Source organism: Lygodium microphyllum, chromosome 5 (assembly GCF_053477565.2).
Source record: "Lygodium microphyllum isolate KBCC chromosome 5, Lygodium_microphyllum_v1.1.10, whole genome shotgun sequence".
NCBI lineage: Eukaryota > Viridiplantae > Streptophyta > Polypodiopsida > Schizaeales > Lygodiaceae > Lygodium > Lygodium microphyllum.
Genome location: NC_141139.1, coordinates 70036943 through 70056377, shown reverse-complemented (window position 1 = coordinate 70056377; position 19435 = coordinate 70036943). Strand labels below are relative to the sequence as shown.

General features: G+C 42.2%; 1 protein-coding gene across 1 annotated transcript; it reads right to left on the bottom strand.

Annotated features, from left to right (window-relative positions):
• Positions 1 to 3637: 3637 nt before the first annotated feature.
• On the bottom strand, positions 3638 to 19122 carry LOC148035949 (mitochondrial import receptor subunit TOM20-3-like). The gene is made up of 6 exons (XM_087677935.1): positions 18912 to 19122; positions 18162 to 18240; positions 17798 to 17967; positions 14951 to 14998; positions 4815 to 4901; positions 3638 to 4420 (listed from the first exon to the last, which is right to left on the bottom strand). The coding sequence occupies exons 1-6, from the start codon at positions 19023 to 19025 to the stop codon at positions 4292 to 4294; spliced, it is 627 nt and encodes a 208-aa protein (XP_087534061.1). The 5' UTR covers positions 19026 to 19122; the 3' UTR covers positions 3638 to 4291.
• Between the last annotated feature and the right edge of the window lie 313 nt (positions 19123 to 19435).

Here is a 19435-nt window from a genome sequence, read left to right as displayed (position 1 = left end):
GTAGACATTGTGGGACACATCAAGAACACATGGAATCCCTCTATGGGAATGCCACAGATCCTATCACCTTCTTCATCATTTGGCTACTTTGATGACACAAAGGCTAATTTTCTACCTCTTCCTTAGGCAAGATTTTTGGTTTTGGAAAATCTATTTATTATTTTTCACAAGTTGCTATCTTTGCCTAGATCCATTAATGGGCATTATAGATACTATGGTTATTATGAGCTCAAAAACTCATGTTGACTTGGTTGTTTTACATTTCAACTGCATACCTTCTTCAAGTAATCCATGCATCAAATGGTCAAGTGCAAGTGGGTGACCTCCATGAGTCTTGCATGTCTATTTCCAATTGTTTCTAGTATAGTCTTAACAATCTTCATCACTTTGGCATCGCCACTTCTATATTAACTTACTGGAACATTGTTTTCATCACATGGGCATGTGCCTATGTTTGGGCCCATATGTATGGTGGAGTGGTGGAGGGGATAGGGTAGTAGGAAAAGGAGTTCAACCTCAAAAAAATATAGTTGCTTTGTCTTAGGTATCAAAGTCCAAGAAATTATGGGATAGACCCAAGGAGACTCCAAAGAATGGCGTAAGGAAGCTAACAAGCAGCCTTACATCAAAGATATTTGTGATACTTTTTGTACATGACAAATAAACCCTCACTTATTTGGAAAAATCATGCTAGTCAGTTTGTGCATGAGAATGAACCCTCACTTTCAAGAAATCATGCTAGTCAGTTTGTGCATGAGAATGAACCCTCACTTTTGAGAAATCATCTAAGTCTATGATATTCTTCAAGAAAAGTGTGTGATGACATCGTCTATCACATTATGAGAGTCTCAAGAAATAGATGCCACCCATTCTTGCAACATGGATGGCACATTTATTAATATTGAATTTGGAGACATATTTTGAATAGAGGATGGACAAGTTTGTTTCAACCTTGCTACTACTGAAAGGGGATGATACTACGAATAATTTATTTGAGGATGGACTAGTTTATTATTGAAAGAGGATGACTCTCAATCCTCCCATCACACCTACTATGTCCTACAATCTTGTCATCATGTCTTAAGTACCTCCTTTTCTATAAACCCAAGTATCTACGCCAGTGCCTACGGATCTGAGGATCCCTTTGTTTGATAAAATTTGGCATAAAACTCCCATCATAGGTTGGCCACCTCTATCGAATTGGCGATCCAAGAACCATTATCCCTCTGCAATGCTCTCATGTTCTCGTTGTCTCTTTTCTCTTTTAACCTATCAACGAACTCTTTGGACATACATTGCAGGTCCTCGACCATGCATTTGTTGAAAAGTAGACTCATTTTTTCCATTTCTCTTACCATGGCAACATGCCTTATTAATTGCGTCTTCTTCAGTATACACTGCTCTTGCTTCGAGATTTGCCTCTTTCCTATTACTCAACAATGTTGCATATGACTTCTTCTGCCCATGTTAGCTCCTTTCTTTCCTTCTTGCATAGCTACATCCCTTGTGATTGGATGCATTATTGCAAGGTAAGGATGAAGTTGCTCCAAGCTCCATTCTTGTCAAATTGCATCTCCCCATCTAGCTTTTGTATTTCTCCTTGCAACATAGTCAAAAGCAAATTTGCAAGTAATGTCTCTTGTTGGCCACCAGCTACCTTTTTTGTCCTACCACTTGACATATTTCCATGTCTCTAAGAGTCAACCATCAGAGATAATACATTTACAATCTATATTGATGCTAACCGAGGCTAGGAGCCAATCTCCTCGTCGGAGGCATGCCAACGGTTTACGTTAACCCAATAATCAAAGTTACTGAGAGAATTGTAGGACATTTGACTCTCCTCAACATGGGAGTACAAGTCCACCAACTCAAGTGTGTTCTTCTAGTTCTATCCATGCCTCCCATTCCTTGCCTCCTAAAAGAATTGCATCCAAATAGGCATCCCATTCATTGACCACCATATTGAAGTCTTCTCCAATGAGGTTCTCCTTGATCTTGGGGGCCACAGCTGCTTCAAGATCGATTCTCTAGATTTGGCATCATTGAAAGCATAAGCATTATTATCAACGAGGCCACCATCCATTCAATCAAGATTGCATGCCACTTGCCTTGTTCTGAGTTTTGTAAGAGCTTTGGCTATCACTCCTTTATCAGTGTTAAACAACCTAGTTCTTTCCCTTCCATGCCACTATAGAAGCATCTATATGATCCATGAATAAAGTTCTTCCCACTTCTACTTCGCCATTTGTGCTCCCAAATTAGTGCAACATCCAACCAATGTCGCTTGACCCATTGCCAAAGAAGGCTTCTCTTGACCTCTCTGTCGATGCCTATAGCGTTCAATGTCACAAGTCTAAGCTCTTTTGGCTTCCTCCATCATGCTTACCATTTTCATCAAGATCATTCTCGTAGCCCTTGTTACCATTTCTTAATCAAGTAACAAGCCCCAACAAATTTACTTCAAACAAGGCATTATCTGAGATTTCTAGCAAAAGATTCCAAAGAAAGGCTAGTAGGTCTAGTTGCTCCACCCAAACGAAGCACTCCCTACAAAGGCGATCCAACAATGTCCATTTGGCACCAATGCATGATGCAGACGATGTCGAAGCCACAAAACAAGGCACCTCTCTCTAGTAGCTTCAATAAAGTTAAGAGGTGAAAGCATATTCAAGATTTGAAGAGTCTTTAGTGTATAAACCTTCAAATACATGCATTTTACCTCTTATATCTTTCATTGACAGGTTTTTCACCGCTTTAGGAAAACTATTTGCGAATACTACTTGTTACATGTAGTGCAATCTACCAAGAAATCTTAGGAGTGCTGTAGTTTCCCTTCCTCGACTCTACAACTTCATGTACATTCTATGGAATGTTTTTATACTTTCAACGACTACCAAGCAATCACCATTCCTCGTGAAACTTGCTACACAAAAGCTCACTTCACCTACTCTTAGGGTAAAGCAAGCTTTTGTAATTTTTTTGTTTCACAACAATTGGCAACAAAATGAGCACATTTTTGTTATTTTTATCCCAAATAACGTCCTATATTCAGTAGTACAAGCATAAGTGCATGTCAATAGCTTTTTCTCAGTATATTTCTTTGCATTTCCTGCAACAAGAAATGCTACAATGAAATCTCATGCCCTCTCATAAATATGTCAAACCAGACAGACAAGTTCTTTGACCCTGATCAGATTGTGTAGGGTACAGGTGTCAATATAGTTGCGGTCCGCCCCCAGAGGTCCCCAAAAAAAAACAGTTGGACACTTTTACAACTTGTGATTGGTTGCTAAGAACTCTGGTTTTATCATTCTTCTAATTTTGTACAAAGCAGGTCTGTGTTAGGCTTCATAGATTCAGGCAAAGAACAATGCATCTTCTGTTCATCTCTATGACCCTCGGGGTAGCAGCAGAAGGAGAAGATCAAGCAGAGAAATTTTCCAACAGGGTTGAAGTTTGGTGCCACTGCATCAGCCCCTCTACCCAAAGGTTGATAAAGGCCAATGTACTCACGAACTGTAAGCTCACGGTTCAAGTGATGCAGGATGAATTATAACTGTACAGGACAAAGATTAAATGCACAATAAAATCCAATATATCTATTTTGCTAGGCATCAATATAATACACAGCCACAACTTGAAACAAAATGTATTAGATATCATAATAATGTCACGGCCAGGTGATTTGAATTGCCAAACGCATGTAGCCAACAAAGGCCTAACCAACAAAAGTACAATGATCTTGATTATCCATGCAATCCTACTACACAGAAATAGCCAAATTAGAGCTCCATCAGCAGAGTCCATTGCAAAAACAAATTGGAAACAAAACAGAGCAATCCTTCAACGGACCAATTGCTTATGGATATCTATGTGAAATTGCTCAAAACATCACTGGTCCAGAATCGTCCAAGAATAGAGACCCTGTCTGTAAGTCTTTCTTGTGTACCATACAAAGCCAACTCCCCTAAAACCTAAGAAGGGGACGGCCCATCATGCTTTAGCTGCTCACTGTTGCTGCTGATTGTTTCAGAAAGCAACAAATCAAACTATGTAATGCCACATGATACCACAGGCTTGTACTTCATGTCAACAAGCTCCCATGTATACAGAACATAATTTCTGTTTGGGGGATGATGCCAGTTCTGTGTTCATGGGAGGCCAGATTATGCCCATGAAGCCATAGAGTATACCAACTCCTTCTAGGAAGGACATAAGAATAGTGCCTCTTAAGACATCTGTGACTCGCTTCCAATGGATAAACCAAAGCATAGATTTTGCACAACTGTCATCTAATACGGGGAGGAGGTGGCAGCCCTGCTTTGGCCATGGCAACCCATGCTGCAACTCCCAAAGCAACAAATACCCATCCAAAGAAATCATACTTCAGATCACTCAATAGCTTCTTCTTTCCTCCCTGGAATAGCAACACATAATACATCAGAGGGAACATACATGAGCAGAACTAACAGGACCAGAGCTAGAGATGATATCAGAGCATTGAGGAAGAAAAAGTAGTTCTCAAAATATACTCTTAAGGAGGTTAACCAGGTACAAGTAAAAGACAAAGAGGAGGTAGTTGAATAAACAGGCTACATTGTAAATTGAATGTCCATGTAGAGTTTAATTGAAGTCATCATTTTCCCAGGATCCAAGACCCAGGTATTTTCAATGTTAGCTGAACCATTTGTTGCTCACAGAAACTAACACAAATTTCCAGCGGGTCAAGGGTAATCTTCAAACTTCCAAAATTGGCACACAGAAAAAATGAACAGAAATGTATGCTGCATGTTAAAAGCTTTGATATTTACCTTTGAAGTGGCAGCATTCGAGGACTTCATTCCCAAGCCAGGAGCCCCCTGCTGCTGCTTCCGCATTTCATGGAACAAAGAAGGTGCCTGAAGTATCACATAGCACCAAGAAAAACAATTAAGTTACAGACACCATATACTAAGACATAACATTGAATTTCAATAATGCAATGACAACTGTATGCCAGATTCACAAAAATATTTGGATACATCAGTCTTGACATACTGAGAGCTCTGAATAACCAGCTTCACAATAAACCATATCGTGATATTGCCAAATCTGTGACATTTATATACACATCAATGAAATTACACTGCTAGGTTTAAGGCTTCTAGCACATCTCCACATGTGAGCTGATCCAGGAGTTTTTTCAATTTCCATTGGGTTTGGAGGCATGGGTAGTGTCTGGCACTCATGCGTCCTTTGGGAGGTCATAGATGCACTCTCATGTACACTTAGTGCATGTAGCATTGTTGCGCATTTTCTCTCTTGTATATGATTGTAAGTATGCCTCTCATTGCACGTGTTCTCAGGCATTGCATCACAATATAATTATATCGATGCATCCTAGCCATAGGCCGGTACTACGACACCATATGTGTTAGAATTTATCAATTCTAAGCAATGCCCATGTAATTCATGTGGTGCGGACACTTTAGTGTCACTTGTGTGTGTGTGTGTGTGTGTGTGTGTGTGTGTGTGTGTGTAACTAGTGTCTTCACATTTAAAAGTAGTGACACTAGGGACTAGAGTTTGTTAGCTGAACTCTAGTTAATTGGTGGAGGGCTGGTTATGTCAACCCTTGACCTAACTTAGGTTGTACCTTCACTCTATCTTTTCAATTCAGTAAGTACACTACTCTTTGGCTTCAGCTCACTCACTAACACTGTCTCGTCTCTTTCTCCATATCTGATTTTGATTTTCTCACATTTGGTATCAAATCAGCCCCCGCTGCCAGTGCTGCTCAGCCTGAGGTCCTGCCCCCATCAGCCTTGGTTCGTTGGAGGAAGAACACAGCTGCCCAAAGCTCAGCTGCTGTACAACAGTGCTCAGTCCCCCGGTGTCACCTAACCCAACTGCCTTTGTTGTGCCTGCTTAGCCCTACCGGCCAATTCCGCCACCCAACCGCCATCGCCCCTCTGTCCGCTGCCACCAGCGCTGCCCTGATTGCAACACCCACGCCCAAGCAGCTCTGCCCTCTCACGCCTACAATTGTCGCCGCCACATCTGCTGTTGAACTGTTCCGCCGGCTGCTCCTTGCTCGCCGCTGCTTTCTACTCACTGCCTAAGCCACCACCACCCTGGTCGCTACCACCTGCGCACCAGTACCTCTGACAGCTCTACCCCGCCTACTGCAGGGCTCCCTCTCACGTTGCCACTTCCTACTCCCTATCGCATTGCCCCTATTGCACCGATCGCCATTGTCTGCTCATCCTCTGCACTACCACCTCCAGCCACCAAGTTGGTGACTCCCAAGGCAATTATTCTACACATTTGGTCTTGTAGGACCTCAAAATCAGCATGGGATGTACTTGAGCATATGTTTGCAACATGTAATGAGGCTAGGATATCTTATCTTTGCAAAGAGTTGGCCAATGCAAACATGGATGAGGGTGATAGCATGACAAATCACCTTACTCACGTACAAAATTTGTGTCAACGACAACTGCTCAATGTTGATGAGGTCATTCAAGATGTTGAATTGGTAAACATCAAAATAAACTCTCTTTCAGAGTTGTATCTTGGTTTCCATGCCTCTTTGACATTGTCTTTGAAGGAGGGGCTGGGCAGGCATATATTTGTGGGGTTGAAAGGCCTCTTGTTGCAAGAGGAACAAACTTGGAAAAATGTTGAATTGCATTCACGTGATGTGGCTATGCTTTCCAAGTTCAAAGGCAAAGAAGAAATTAGGCAAAATGCAAAAAATCAACAAAAGGGTGATGCTAGACAGCCATCAAACAAGGCTATCCAAGACACAAAAAAGTCTAAAAAGAAGAGCGAATGTCATTTTTGCAAGGAGCCCGGTCACTCTATTGCAAAGAGATTGGCCAAAGAGAAGAAAAAGGACTCCGGTTTGGCTGTCAAAGAGACATTAACTAACAAATCTATTTATGGTGATTCCTCAACCAACTTTGTACAGGAGGACTATGCGTTTCATAATGCAGTTATGATTTTTCAAAGGCTGATTCAACATTTAATGCTGCTGAAATGCAAGGGCAGTAGCCCCTTATATTTGTGGGGTTGACACGCCTCTTATTGCAAGAGGAACAAACTCGGAAAAATGTTGAATTGCTTTTAGGTGATGTGGCTATGCTTTCCAAGTTCAAAGGCAAAGGAGAAGCCAAGCAAAATGCAAAAAATCAACAAAAGGGTGATACTAGACAACCATCAAACAAGGCTATCCAAGACACAAAAAAGCCTTAAAAAAGAGCAAATGTTATTATTGCAAGGAGCCCAGTCACTATATTGATGAATGCAAAAAGAGATTGCCCAAAGAGAAGAAAAAGGACTCCGGCAAATCTACTGATGGTGATGCCTCAACCAACTTTGTGGACGAGGACTATGCATTTCTCACAAGCAGCTACGATTCTTCGATGGCTGATTCAACATTTAATGCTGCTAAAACATAGCAAGCATGGTATTTTGACGATGGAGCAACAAAACCCATCACTTCCAAGAAGTGTCTATCTACCTCTTTGCATTTAGCCCCTACCGAAAGCGTGTTACATGTGCGAACAGCAGCAATTATGATGTATGTGGAATTGGGACAGTCGCTATTATTGCTACACATGGTTTTAATTTCGTGCTTCTAGATGTCTTGCTTGTGCATGGCATTACAAAGAACTTATATATCTCTACTTTAAATAAGCATGGCTTTACATCATCTTTGAGGATGACAAATGCATTGTCAAAGACAGAGAGATGGATTATGCACTCACGCTTATCCAACACCCTGTATACGGGTCTATTTTTGTTGGATACCTATGATAGACAATCTCGTGATGCTCTCGCAGTTACTACTCTTTGGACATATGAGTTTTGGGAGTTTGATGACCCTTCAAAGGTGGCATATGGTAGATGCATTGCCTCCAATGGAGACTCCACCTCCTCATGCATGTGAGGGATGTATTTTGGGCAAGATGCACAGGTTTGCCTTCCAAAGGATGGTGTAGTGCGTGCTGTCCAAAAAATGCAACGTATTCATTCTAATGTTTGTGGTCCCATGAGGACATGTGCACTTGGGGATCGACTTTACCACTTTTATTGATGACTACTCTTAGTATACATGGTTGTATGGGCTAAAGGCAAAATCTGATATATTCATGCATCTTATTGCAAAGCTTGAGACTGAAATTGGCTTAAAAGTGCAGACACATCACATGGATAGAGGGGGGGAGTACATGTCTCATACTTTTGAGACATATTTGCTAGATCATGGCATTACACATCAAGTCACTATTAGAGTGACCCCTCAAAAAAATGATGTTGCTAAAAGGAAGAATCGAACTCTTATGAAGATGACTTTTGTTTTTGTTTTTTGAGTCGAGTGGCTAATCAGGCTCAAAGGCAGAACCCTGTGCAACTAGCTTATGATTTCGCTACTTCCTTCAAGATTAAGATCCTTGGAAGACTCCACTTACCATCCAAATGACGGAGCGTGGGTAGGCACCTAGCACCCCGATTCAAGGGCCCAAGTAGTGCTAGACTCTCACCAAGTAAAACCGCCAATCCCAATGGATTCCCTTAAAGGGATACCATACCTCAAGGTCGAGCGTCAGCTTGAAGGTGGTGTCCCGTCACACCCAAGTAAACGCTGCCTCCCGACAACATTCGCTTGCTTGGGCGAGACGGGGACATCATTGGTACAAGTACGAGCTTGAGCACAAGTTCACAAAGGGAGGGTATCATCATTTCCCTATCCTTTTGAGAATAGGGATCACGCATACAATGCTCCCAAGTACCTTAGCATCGCCTCGCCAAGAGGAATGATGCTACAAGGCAATGCCCCGGAACAACATTCCCCAAGTGTGGACGAGTGCTCACCCAGTTGGGTAAACACACCCCGCCAACCTCCCCACCAAGGAGTAGCGCAGCTTCATTCTCTAAGGTACTCCCTCAAGACAAAAGGTCGCGAGCTTTGCTTATAATACCCAAGATGTGCCCATTACGTTCATCAGTCAACGCGAAACAGGTGAGCAGGATGTGTGCATAAGAGGTTCCTACTTTGTGGGAGCTACACAAGGGATAGGTTTATCGACAAGAGTGCCAATAGCTATTTGCCATCTTCACACTGCCGACTCGTGCCAGGCACAAAAACCGTTCCTCTGAAGCCTTGACATTCTCCGATAGGTTCGCGCGAAAGAGGTAGTTCCTTGAGCATTTGAACTTGTTCTCATTATAAGAGGAAAGCCTCAAACACTCGTGTTTCCGTTCCCATTTCTTCCACATATGATGTCTTACAGCAAGTAGAGGTGCTTCAGGGACATACTTTTCCAACCAATGCTTGGTCCTGGAGATCCAAGTCCATTTGTGGACTTTCCTAGTAAACGACGGTGGTTTCGCAAGCTCTCGAATCCACATCTTGAGTCTCGGGTACTTTTCCAAAGCACGTGCACGCTGCCCGCCACAAAACGCTAGAATGAGGGGGATATGAAATTCCTTATGCAAGATAGCTGCCCCGACTGCTGTCAACTTAGCTCCCTTGCCAAAAATCCACTTCATCCCTGTAACCGCTAGCGTCTCCAATGGCTGAAGAAGTGTTTGACGATGTCCTCCCATAATCTCAGCTCCGTACTTAAGCACCGAAAGCACACACGCCTTGAAGACATTGAGTCTAGTCCACACAGGGATCGAACGGGAAGAGAGGAAGGCCTGGTAGGCGAGAAGGGTCTTGCGACCTTTCTCAATCCTCCCCCGAATTATTGTCTCGATTGAGAATTCACTATCTAGGATGATGCAAGATAAGTGTACCTCACAAACTTCGATCTGCTCGGTCCCTAAGTAGAGTGGCCGATCTCTCACACATTGCAAGTTCCCGAAGAATACCATGACATTGCACTTGGATAGACCGAAGCTTATTCCCCACTTAGTAGCCCACTCATTCAACCGATTTAACGTTGAGGGATTCTGCAAGCAGTATTAAGTCATCTACAAAAAGCAACCCCTAAATTTTCTCTCATCGCTATTTGCGTTGGTATCAGCGTCGCATTTTATTATGTATAATTAACTTTTTAACCTTGAGTCCTTGACACTTGACATTGCTAATTTGCTTGGAAGTTGGATTGTAAATTGTGATATGTATGAACATTGAACATATTGAATCTCCTCTCATATGATATATCTTTGTCTCGTTCACCTTTACAAGTGAATGTTGACAAGATTGATATAGAGAAGGTGCATGACATTCCGCAGATACCACAGGAGGAGCGGGATATCTACTCCATGCTCTATGAAGAGCTATCGACACCGGTGCATGAGACTCGTGCATAGAGGAGGGTTAGAGTGAGGGCCACACGTGGTCGTGCATCACAAGCAGAGTCAGAGCCAGAGTCTGAGGATGAGGCTGAGGCTGCTTCATCAACTTCTCGATCAGGGTCCTCGGAGTCGGACGAGGATGGTGCACAGATCCTTAGAGTTCGGATGAGTCATGAGTCATGACTCGTGATATACAGAAGTCAGTTTAGCAGTGCAGAGTCCAGGCTAGAGTTGCCAGTTGTTCATTGATATTGATACTTATAGCCTCATTGGACTTTGGAGTTTTGATAGATTATTCACATAACATAGTTACATGTATCATTGTCTCTTGATCCCACTTATTATGCATCTTGATTCTTGTTCCATTGTTCTAGATGTCATTCTTCACTGCTCTTTAGATCATAGATTATTCATGAGTCATAAATTCTAATTCATTTTTTGTTGCCTTAAGTTTTGAAAATTGAGTATTAATTGTGTTAAGCTGTCTTAAGTTTCAACCATTGAGTCCTCAGTCTTGGCTCCTCAATCTTCACTCGTGAGTTGTGACTCGTGACTAGTAAAATGTGTAATGAATCATGATTTCAATCATATGACATAAAGAATCAAAGTTTTGTATGAAATTTGGATACATGTTGTAGGCACTGATATATTTACATACCCACATAATACTGTATTTTTTTTAGTGTACAATCCAAAACGTCGTTTCCCCGTTTCCAAAATTTGGCCGAAACTCCGAAACTCTGGTTTTTTCCATTTCCTTTTCCCCTGTTTTCGAAACTCCCCCGTACTATGCTATACCTAGAGGAGAGAGAATGTTGTCATCAGCCTCAACCTGCTATCAACACCTGCCTAAGAGTGCCTAGATGTTGTCGCCTCATCCCAACTGGTCTCTTCCTGGTTGCCAATGGCCTAGTTCAGCTTCCTCCTAGCTGGAATCAACTGATGCTAGTCTACAGCTCCCAAAATGGACCTCCACAGCCTCAGCCAGCCTCCAAGCAGCTTTCCTCTAGTTTGCATGGCCCGTTCTCTCCCTAGCTATCAAGTGGCAAGCCTTCCAATGTGAAATTCAGCCACTAGACTTAATTTCCAGCAATTAATTAATCACTAGAAATTGATTATTCCTGTCCTTGACCATTAATTGGCCACTACCCATCCACATTAAATGTGTGAATCCCCTTGAAAGTTGTTTTTACTTTCATTAGCCTTAGTCTAGCATTAAATGTTTGTCATTTTCCAAGGCCCATCTAATGCTCTAGACCAAGACTATCACCAAGCACCTACAAGTATCTATCTAGCATGATGAAACAACTACCTATCTAGCATAACTTGAAACAACTTTTGTCAATGTCCCCCATTGCCCAACTTGGGTTTTGGACTTGTCACCATGCCAAATTTAGCTTGCATGTCACATGTGCACAACTTAATTATGCCAGAGCTAAGCAATAAAAATACATATCCCCATGACAGACCTTGTGATCACCTTTATTTTCAGCACTATCAGCTCATTGGCTATTAGAACAGTCCTCTGCCATGTGCCCCTCCCATTCATAAACAAAGTATTTACTTGCAACAATTAATTCCCTTCATTGGGCAGAATTTTTCCAAAAAATTGTGAAGATGTGCTAGGGTTTGCACTGAGGGAACACACCGTGTACGACCAAGACTGAAACACACAGACTCAGACAAGGACAAGTAAAACTCAAACCTTGGACACAAAACGCTAAACACAAAAACTCAAAACTCAAACACAAAGAGAAGAAACTCTGAAGTGAATGAATGCTTTAAATGAATGTAAGAGTGTACAGAATGCCCAAGGGCAGAGCAATGCAGTGTTGGAGAGTGACATCCACGGGAGACGAATCTTGAGTGTTGTAACCACCAATCGGAGATGAGAGAGTGTTGAATAATGAAGGGCAGCAGCCTAGTCACCAAAACACAGCAATCAGAGGCTGAAATATGGTAAACGTAGCGATGTACCACTAGAGAAGGCTGAAAACTGATCAGCTGAGGCAAAGAGCTGTCAGGCAACAATAAGAGAGGTGTTTGCTGATGTAGATGGCCTGTTGGATAGCAAAAACGCAAGTACTACAGCAATCACCTGGTGGGGGAGATGGCAGCAGCCTGTCACCTAGCACCAAATGCTGAAAACGCAGGCTGATCAAGTGCTACAATGATGTAGTAGATGGAGACCTCCAAACAGTAGAGCAATGGCTGAAAACAAGCCGTCTAGGGCTGGATAGTGATGGGCTGCAATCGGTAATGGTTGGACAACAAATGGTAGGTGGCTAATGGCTGAAATCTGCACAATAGAGTGAGAAACCTACACAAAAGGATGGGGCTGAATAGTAAGCAACCTGTCTATTTATAGATGTTGAAGGGTGCACCAAAAAAATTAGGGTTTTGGGGGACCACTAAAACTCTCTCAAACCGCGCATCAAATTTGCATTTTTCATTAAGCGTATTTTGGGGCTGTTTAAAAATGCTAATCAACTGTAAAGCGTGTTCTAGCTTGACACCCCCTCTCAAGCCCAAAACTGAGCCTAAAAGGAAAAGGCATGCAATGTTTACCCCAAGGCGTCCCACCCCAAAGTAGCCAGGGCATCGGACAAAGGGTGCACCAACTAGTCAACCCAGAGAGGACAGGGCATTGGACAAACGTTGACTGCCTCATGGCCTACCAAGCCTTACAAAGCCAAATGGAGCCACATTGAACTTTTTTTTTTTGTGGAAAGTTAATTCTAGGGGTGGCGACCAATTAAGTAACAGTGACCCAAAAGACATGAGTAGGGATGGTACACCCAACACATCACAAAACAATACAAGCTTACCCAACCACTCAAGAATGTCGATGACAAGAGAAAGGGTGATGAAGTATCATGGAAAGAAGGATGGTAGTGTTATCCGCCGATGGAAACAACTAAGGATCTGTCCAATGGTGCTCAACACAATGGCCTCCTCCGCGGTGTGGTACAATTTTTGTTATAGATCATAGGGAAGTTGTACCAACCGTGGACGTTGGGGTCAAAATCCACTCCCATTCTTCGAGGGTATGGCATGAATATCAGATTGTTACGCTCGAATGGGAGGGTGTTGCAGAACGCCACCCAAGTGTCTATATTTATGTCACATATGTGCCTTCCTCATGTAGGCTGGCACTAATAGCTTCGTACTGATCTCAGAACCTCAAAAATTTAGTTCTACCAAATTTTTGCATCCTCTGTGCCCTAAGGGTGGAGTTTTGCTCTCTCTTTGTCAGCCATTTTTCCTTGAGCCTACTTTTGATGTTGATTACCTCTTCCACCACCTTGATCAATAAAACCCTACGTAGGTTAGTAGGGAACTAGAAGTTCAAGTCAATGGGCTTTCTGGAGGTCTCCTGTTGTTCCCAAATCACCAAATCACCGTGGAAGCTTGATGGGACAGTATCCTCGCTTGGTGGAATAGGCACGGGTGGCACTTGTATCGGTTTGGCATTCAACCTTCTCCTTACTTCCTCCACCATCCATTTTCTTTTTTCCTTGAGTGCGGCTCTTCTTTCTTTGGAGGTGTCCACGTGTTGTTGGTCACCTGGCTATGGTGGGGCGGGAGGCTATGGGACCAATTCCTCTTCATGAGGTCCCATCTTGAAGTTCAATCCAGCATGAGTTTGTCGAAGATCAGCAAAGACTAAGAACACTCGCGAAGGTGTGCAGGCTACTTGTTGAGCATAATTCCTTACGCATTGACAATTGAAGGTCTCTCCAAAGGTGCTCCTTGGAGATATGCTTGCCTACGTGCTAAAAACTTGCAAGAGTAAGCAATACTTATGCTTTTGGTTGGTTAACTATGGGTGAAAAGCTTGGTATTCCTTGATGAAGACTTAGAGGTGCAATTATGTCTAATGTTGAAAGTGTTTTTGTTGTTTATTGTTCCTAATGTGTTGTTCATGCGTACGAGTTATCCTCTTGGTGTGAGAGTGATTAAGTTCATCAAAGAACAGTCGTAAGTGGATACACCTTCTATACACTAGGTGCCATGAAGAGTTGGCCATAAAAGTCATGATGCTATACCCTGTTTCTCAGCTAAAGAGGTCTTGGAGCTGTATGTAAGTTTTGGTATATGAGCATTCGCCTTATTCTATATCTCCTTTGCTTTAAGGTGTCTTGTGTCTTGTAGTGGATTAGAGTTTTCATTTGTGTGTTGGTCCAAGGCAGTGTTCTCTTTTCCTTCTCTCTTTTAGCTTCACAACGCGTTAATCTTCAAATTCTTAATAGATTAGTACTTGAAAGTGAATGTATAGTTGTAAAAGACACAAAAATGCACAATCTCAAGGGTGATTGTGGAGACTTTGAAACAAAATGAATTCCCTCCTAGAAGGATCTTGAAAAACTTTCCTCTAACAACCAAATTTTTATCAACACTGTAATATGTTCCCTAGAATTTTAAAATTAAATTTTCTTCTTTCACACTAAATATATACCGAAGCAAATACATCACAAACATGAAAACCTTGATGCAACACCTTCATATTTTAGAATTGAGTCTATGAGAGAATACAAGAACTTAACTCACTACATTGAATTACAACAATCCTTGCAAGCATACATCATCCGGAAATCCTAACCTTCCTTTCCACACATCTAATGAAATAAAGAGACCACATTATGATATTGTTTCTTACCCTCAATGACATTTCAAGAGCTCTCAAATAAAGGGCATTGTCTGGATCCTGGTTTTTTTCAAAAAAAAAGGGAAAATTTTTCAGCCATTGATGTTAAAATCAACTATAGATAACAAAATACATCCTCTAATAATTAGAGTTTACAACACCTAGTACCCAAAAAGCTAACAAAAACAATCTTTCAAACATTCATCAAGATATTCGTCCTCACAAGATAATTTCATGGTAAGTGGTAATCACAAGATTTCATTGTTACAGATTCAACAGGTCAATATGACATAACATATAATGTGCTCTCCTAATAGCAGAAGTCATTAATCTGATTTCTTAAAAGTTATACTAATGGAGATTGGTTATTGACTATGCATTTGGTCAAAGTGAATGAGAAACTGTGTTATGATGTTGATGTTTATATCTATGTCTATGCTCCATTTGCTTTGCGGCTTCCCTTGAGTATGTGTTACATTGTTCTATGGATAGGGGATATGTTCGATTCTCATCAGTGAAGACCTTCTACTCTTGCAGCTTTTAGGGTGGATTCAAGCCTAGCATATACTAAAGAGAGATTTGGTCTAAACTGTTATGCTATGTGCAATCTTGCAAATGAGAGACCAGTGATTGTCACCAACTGACCCATGATCAGTCACCACCAATGTTGTATGTGCCAATCCTAGATGTCCAAGGATGTGACACACAGCCCCTCTCTTCATAAGATCCACCTCCCACCCCACTCATGATGTGACCTAGAAGAGAAATCAAAGAAACCAATGACAGCTCTGGGAGTGTGGTATATCTCAAACAGATCCCAAAACACAGCAAGCAGTCTCTAACAATGATCAGCAGCTGAAAACGCAGATCAGTGTGTGAAACCTATCCAAATCAGGCTGATGGCAGTAGATGGTAGCAGGGCAGCCTGCTAGGAAGCAGGCTGCAAGACACAGTCTGCAGCAGTCTCGACGTAACCTCAAGTGCAAAACACGGTTCATAGGTGGGCGACAGGTGGAGGAGAGGCACAGACTGCTGGGTGGCCTAAATTAGCTGAGGACACAGCTCCAGGATGAGGCAACGCATGCTGGATGGCCCATGGATGATAGCAGCAGGTCATGATCAGTAAATGCAGGCTGAAAGTGATGCTGGACAGGTCGCCTGGCCGGTAGTAAAGTTGGGAGCAGCAATGGCAGCACTCCAATGGCTCCACGAACTAAGGTATCTGCCAGTAGGAGTGTAGAAAGCAGTGGGAAAGAGGAAAGCAGGCGCCAACTGATGAATAATGTAGGAATGATCGGGGATTAACGGCTGCACTCACAAGGCTTGTGCTTTGCGGCTCACTTAAAGAGTTAATTATGGGTTCAATAAATCCCTATTTTAAGTGTCTCAACAGCAGCACCATCAAAAGTTGATGGCAAGATCACCAAGGCAACACCGCAGCCAATGGCTAGGGTGGACAGCAGATGATGAGGGCATGATGATGATGGAGAGGTGGCAGCCGAGTGAACTCAGGATTAGGGATGAAAGTAGAGAACATGCTAGAGCGTGAAAAAGTCCATGTGTCGTACAAAAAGCAAAAATGTCTTTTTGGGGCTGTTTAATGAGCCAAACAAAATATAATACTTTAGATGCAAGTTTTGGTAGCTCAACACCCCCCTCGGGCCCAAAAGGGAGATTGAGGAGAGTGAAGAGATGGCTCAGCCCTCACCCAAAAGGTCCCACCCAACACCAAGGCATTGGGTCATCAGTGTCACATTGGACTACCCAAGGACCTACCAAGATAGTAGAGGTGGTGGATATCTTCTTTCGAGTCGCCTAATGAATGGATCTCCTTTTTTTTTTTAAAGGTTGTTTACTTGACATGGCTTAGTAGCTCATACAAAAGCGAGCTCCAAATATACACAACTTTCTTCTCACAAGGGATGGTGGGCCCCATTTCCTATGAGCCATTTCCTCATGAGTCACAATATGTCCAATTTTGTATCTTTGTCTCATTATCTACTTTTCCTTTGTACTATGCGCTTGTGTTGGCTAAAAGATATTGTGTATCTACATCTATCCCTACCAACCCTCAATAGCAAGGAGAAGGACCAATTGCACATTCAACTAGATGAAAACTTTAACTTATACAAACACAATATGTGAACATAGGTGTCCAAGCAAGTGATGCAAGACTTCAACCCACAACCTCATGATTATAAGTTTCAACCACTAGACCATCACTTTGGAACCTTGTTAGTGTGAAGATTTGACCAATGCTCTATAGCCATCGACTATTCTAAGATGATGTGTAAATCTTCCATCAGTTAATCCATCTACTTTGGTTCTAACCTAAAACAATAGATTGCTTCATGGGTGAATCATGATATCAAAGGCTCTCTCTTCATCTAGAGTCTTTTTACACAAGTTGCACTACTTAAAGGTAGTGGGGAGTGTGTGCATATTACTGATCTATTCTTACCATTGTGCAATATCTAGCCCTTTTTTGGCAAACACAAAGCTCATTTGCATATTTAAACTACCAACCTTTGCAAATTGAAATGTTATGCAACTCTTGTTTGCTTGAGTCCACATGGTGCTATCAACTTGTTGTTTCACATAACCATTTGAGCTACTTCATGCAAGCCAAAACGTTTGGTTATAACGAACCTTTTTATTTGTTCAGCTCTTCCACATGGTGCTCCTAACTTCGTATCTCATGTCATCATTAGACATGTTGAAAGCGAAGCAGTTACGTACATACAACTAAGATTATCCACCCAAATTCGTTTGAATGTTAATTGCTTCACAAATTGGTGCAAATCCTTACACATGTTAGCAAATAACCCATAAAACACTTGTTTACTACTTAAAGGTTACCTCATCTAAAGCCCTTTGGAAGTATTGAGTTGCCTGCCTAAAGAGAATGTAAGCTCTACCACTGTCGCTCACGAGAAATCCTTCAGAAGAATACGCATTGCCCAAGCACCAAAGTGTATTATGGTTTCTGGGATCCAATTGCAAGGCCTCCTCAAACTTTTTAATTGCCTCTGCAAGCAATACCTCTTATATTAGACTGCGCAGTGAATGATGTTAGTCAAGTGAAGTACTAAAACAACAAATACCAATAACAGAAATGTCCTCACTGTCCTATAAAAGATATTCAGAATAATATGAAGGAAAGTGTACGCTTATTTGTGGGACTGAAATCTGCTCTGTATGTACATCAGAAAACAAAAGATACCTTCCACCATATCAATTGCTGGTTGACCTTGCCTGAACTGAGCCAGCTCCAAGAGCACTCCACCCCATTTTGTGAGGTTCTGCATCATTGAAAAAGTAAGAAACGAAAAATCATAGCTGAAGCAAGGTAAGGTCTTGCCAAAGTGGCAAGCATCCTGAACAATTCAAGATTACATGGCGTTTTCTCTTTGCCCATGTGCCTGCGGACATGCTCTAGCAAATGCTTTCTATGATTTTCACTGCACATTGAGCTGCCTGCGTAGCATAAAGCCACAGGTAAGCACGTCTATGGCACCTAGTTTTTCATTCTATCTATAGCACATGGAATCTTACTGGCCAATGTTGAAGACCTATTCTAGACCAAGCTGTCTTCACCTCGCCTCTGAAATTGGTGTAAATGTTGCTGTGGAGCAACGGTAGATTGCCAAAAGCTTCGCCAATGCAGGTACACACACAGGCAATTGAAACTATGAAAAGCCAAACACAACGGCCATGGGAATTCAAGTGTTATAGACAAAAATTAAGATCCAGGCGCCAGTACGCCACAAAGGGCTAGCATCATGTCTAATAATGCTAGCCTTTTGTCTCTACACGCACTATGTGTATACAGGACGCATGAATGATTGTGTTTTTTCTCTTTGCGTGCGTATGGCTAGCCTGCCAAGCATGCGTTGCAAGGCCGTTCTATGTTCTTTCAGGAGGCCATTGAGCTGCAGAAAGCCATGCTTGAATAGCGGTGTTAGAAGGGTACCTCTGCGTCAAGGGGAGACCTGGCATACTCGGCAGCCGCCTTCTCTCGCGCAGACTCGATAGAGAAGAGCCGCTCGATCTCTTCGCGAGGGAGAAGAGAGCTCGGGTCCATCATTGTTAGCGTTATCGATCGTGTGTTTCTGCTGCCGTGGTTTTTCGAACTGGTTTGTTTCGACTGCACTATCGTCACAATATACAATGGCGCTTTGTCACACCGTGTCTAGACATTGCCCATGTTTACATGCTCAGCTATAGGAGACTTCCCATTTATATTTTTTGTGGTTTTTTTCATCTAAAATCATGTTTTATAGGAGACTTCCCATTTATCTTTTTTGTGGTACATTCAATCACACAGCACCAGCCCGAAATCAAACAAGGAAGGCAAAAGCGACATCCTGCTCCTACTAAAGGCACCAATGTAGAAAAACAAGGTAAAAGCAGGGTGCCATCAAGTCGAGTCTTTTCGTTTTCTTATTCTTTGTTTAACCCATCCATCCATCATCCTTCTTCCATCGTCTACACCAT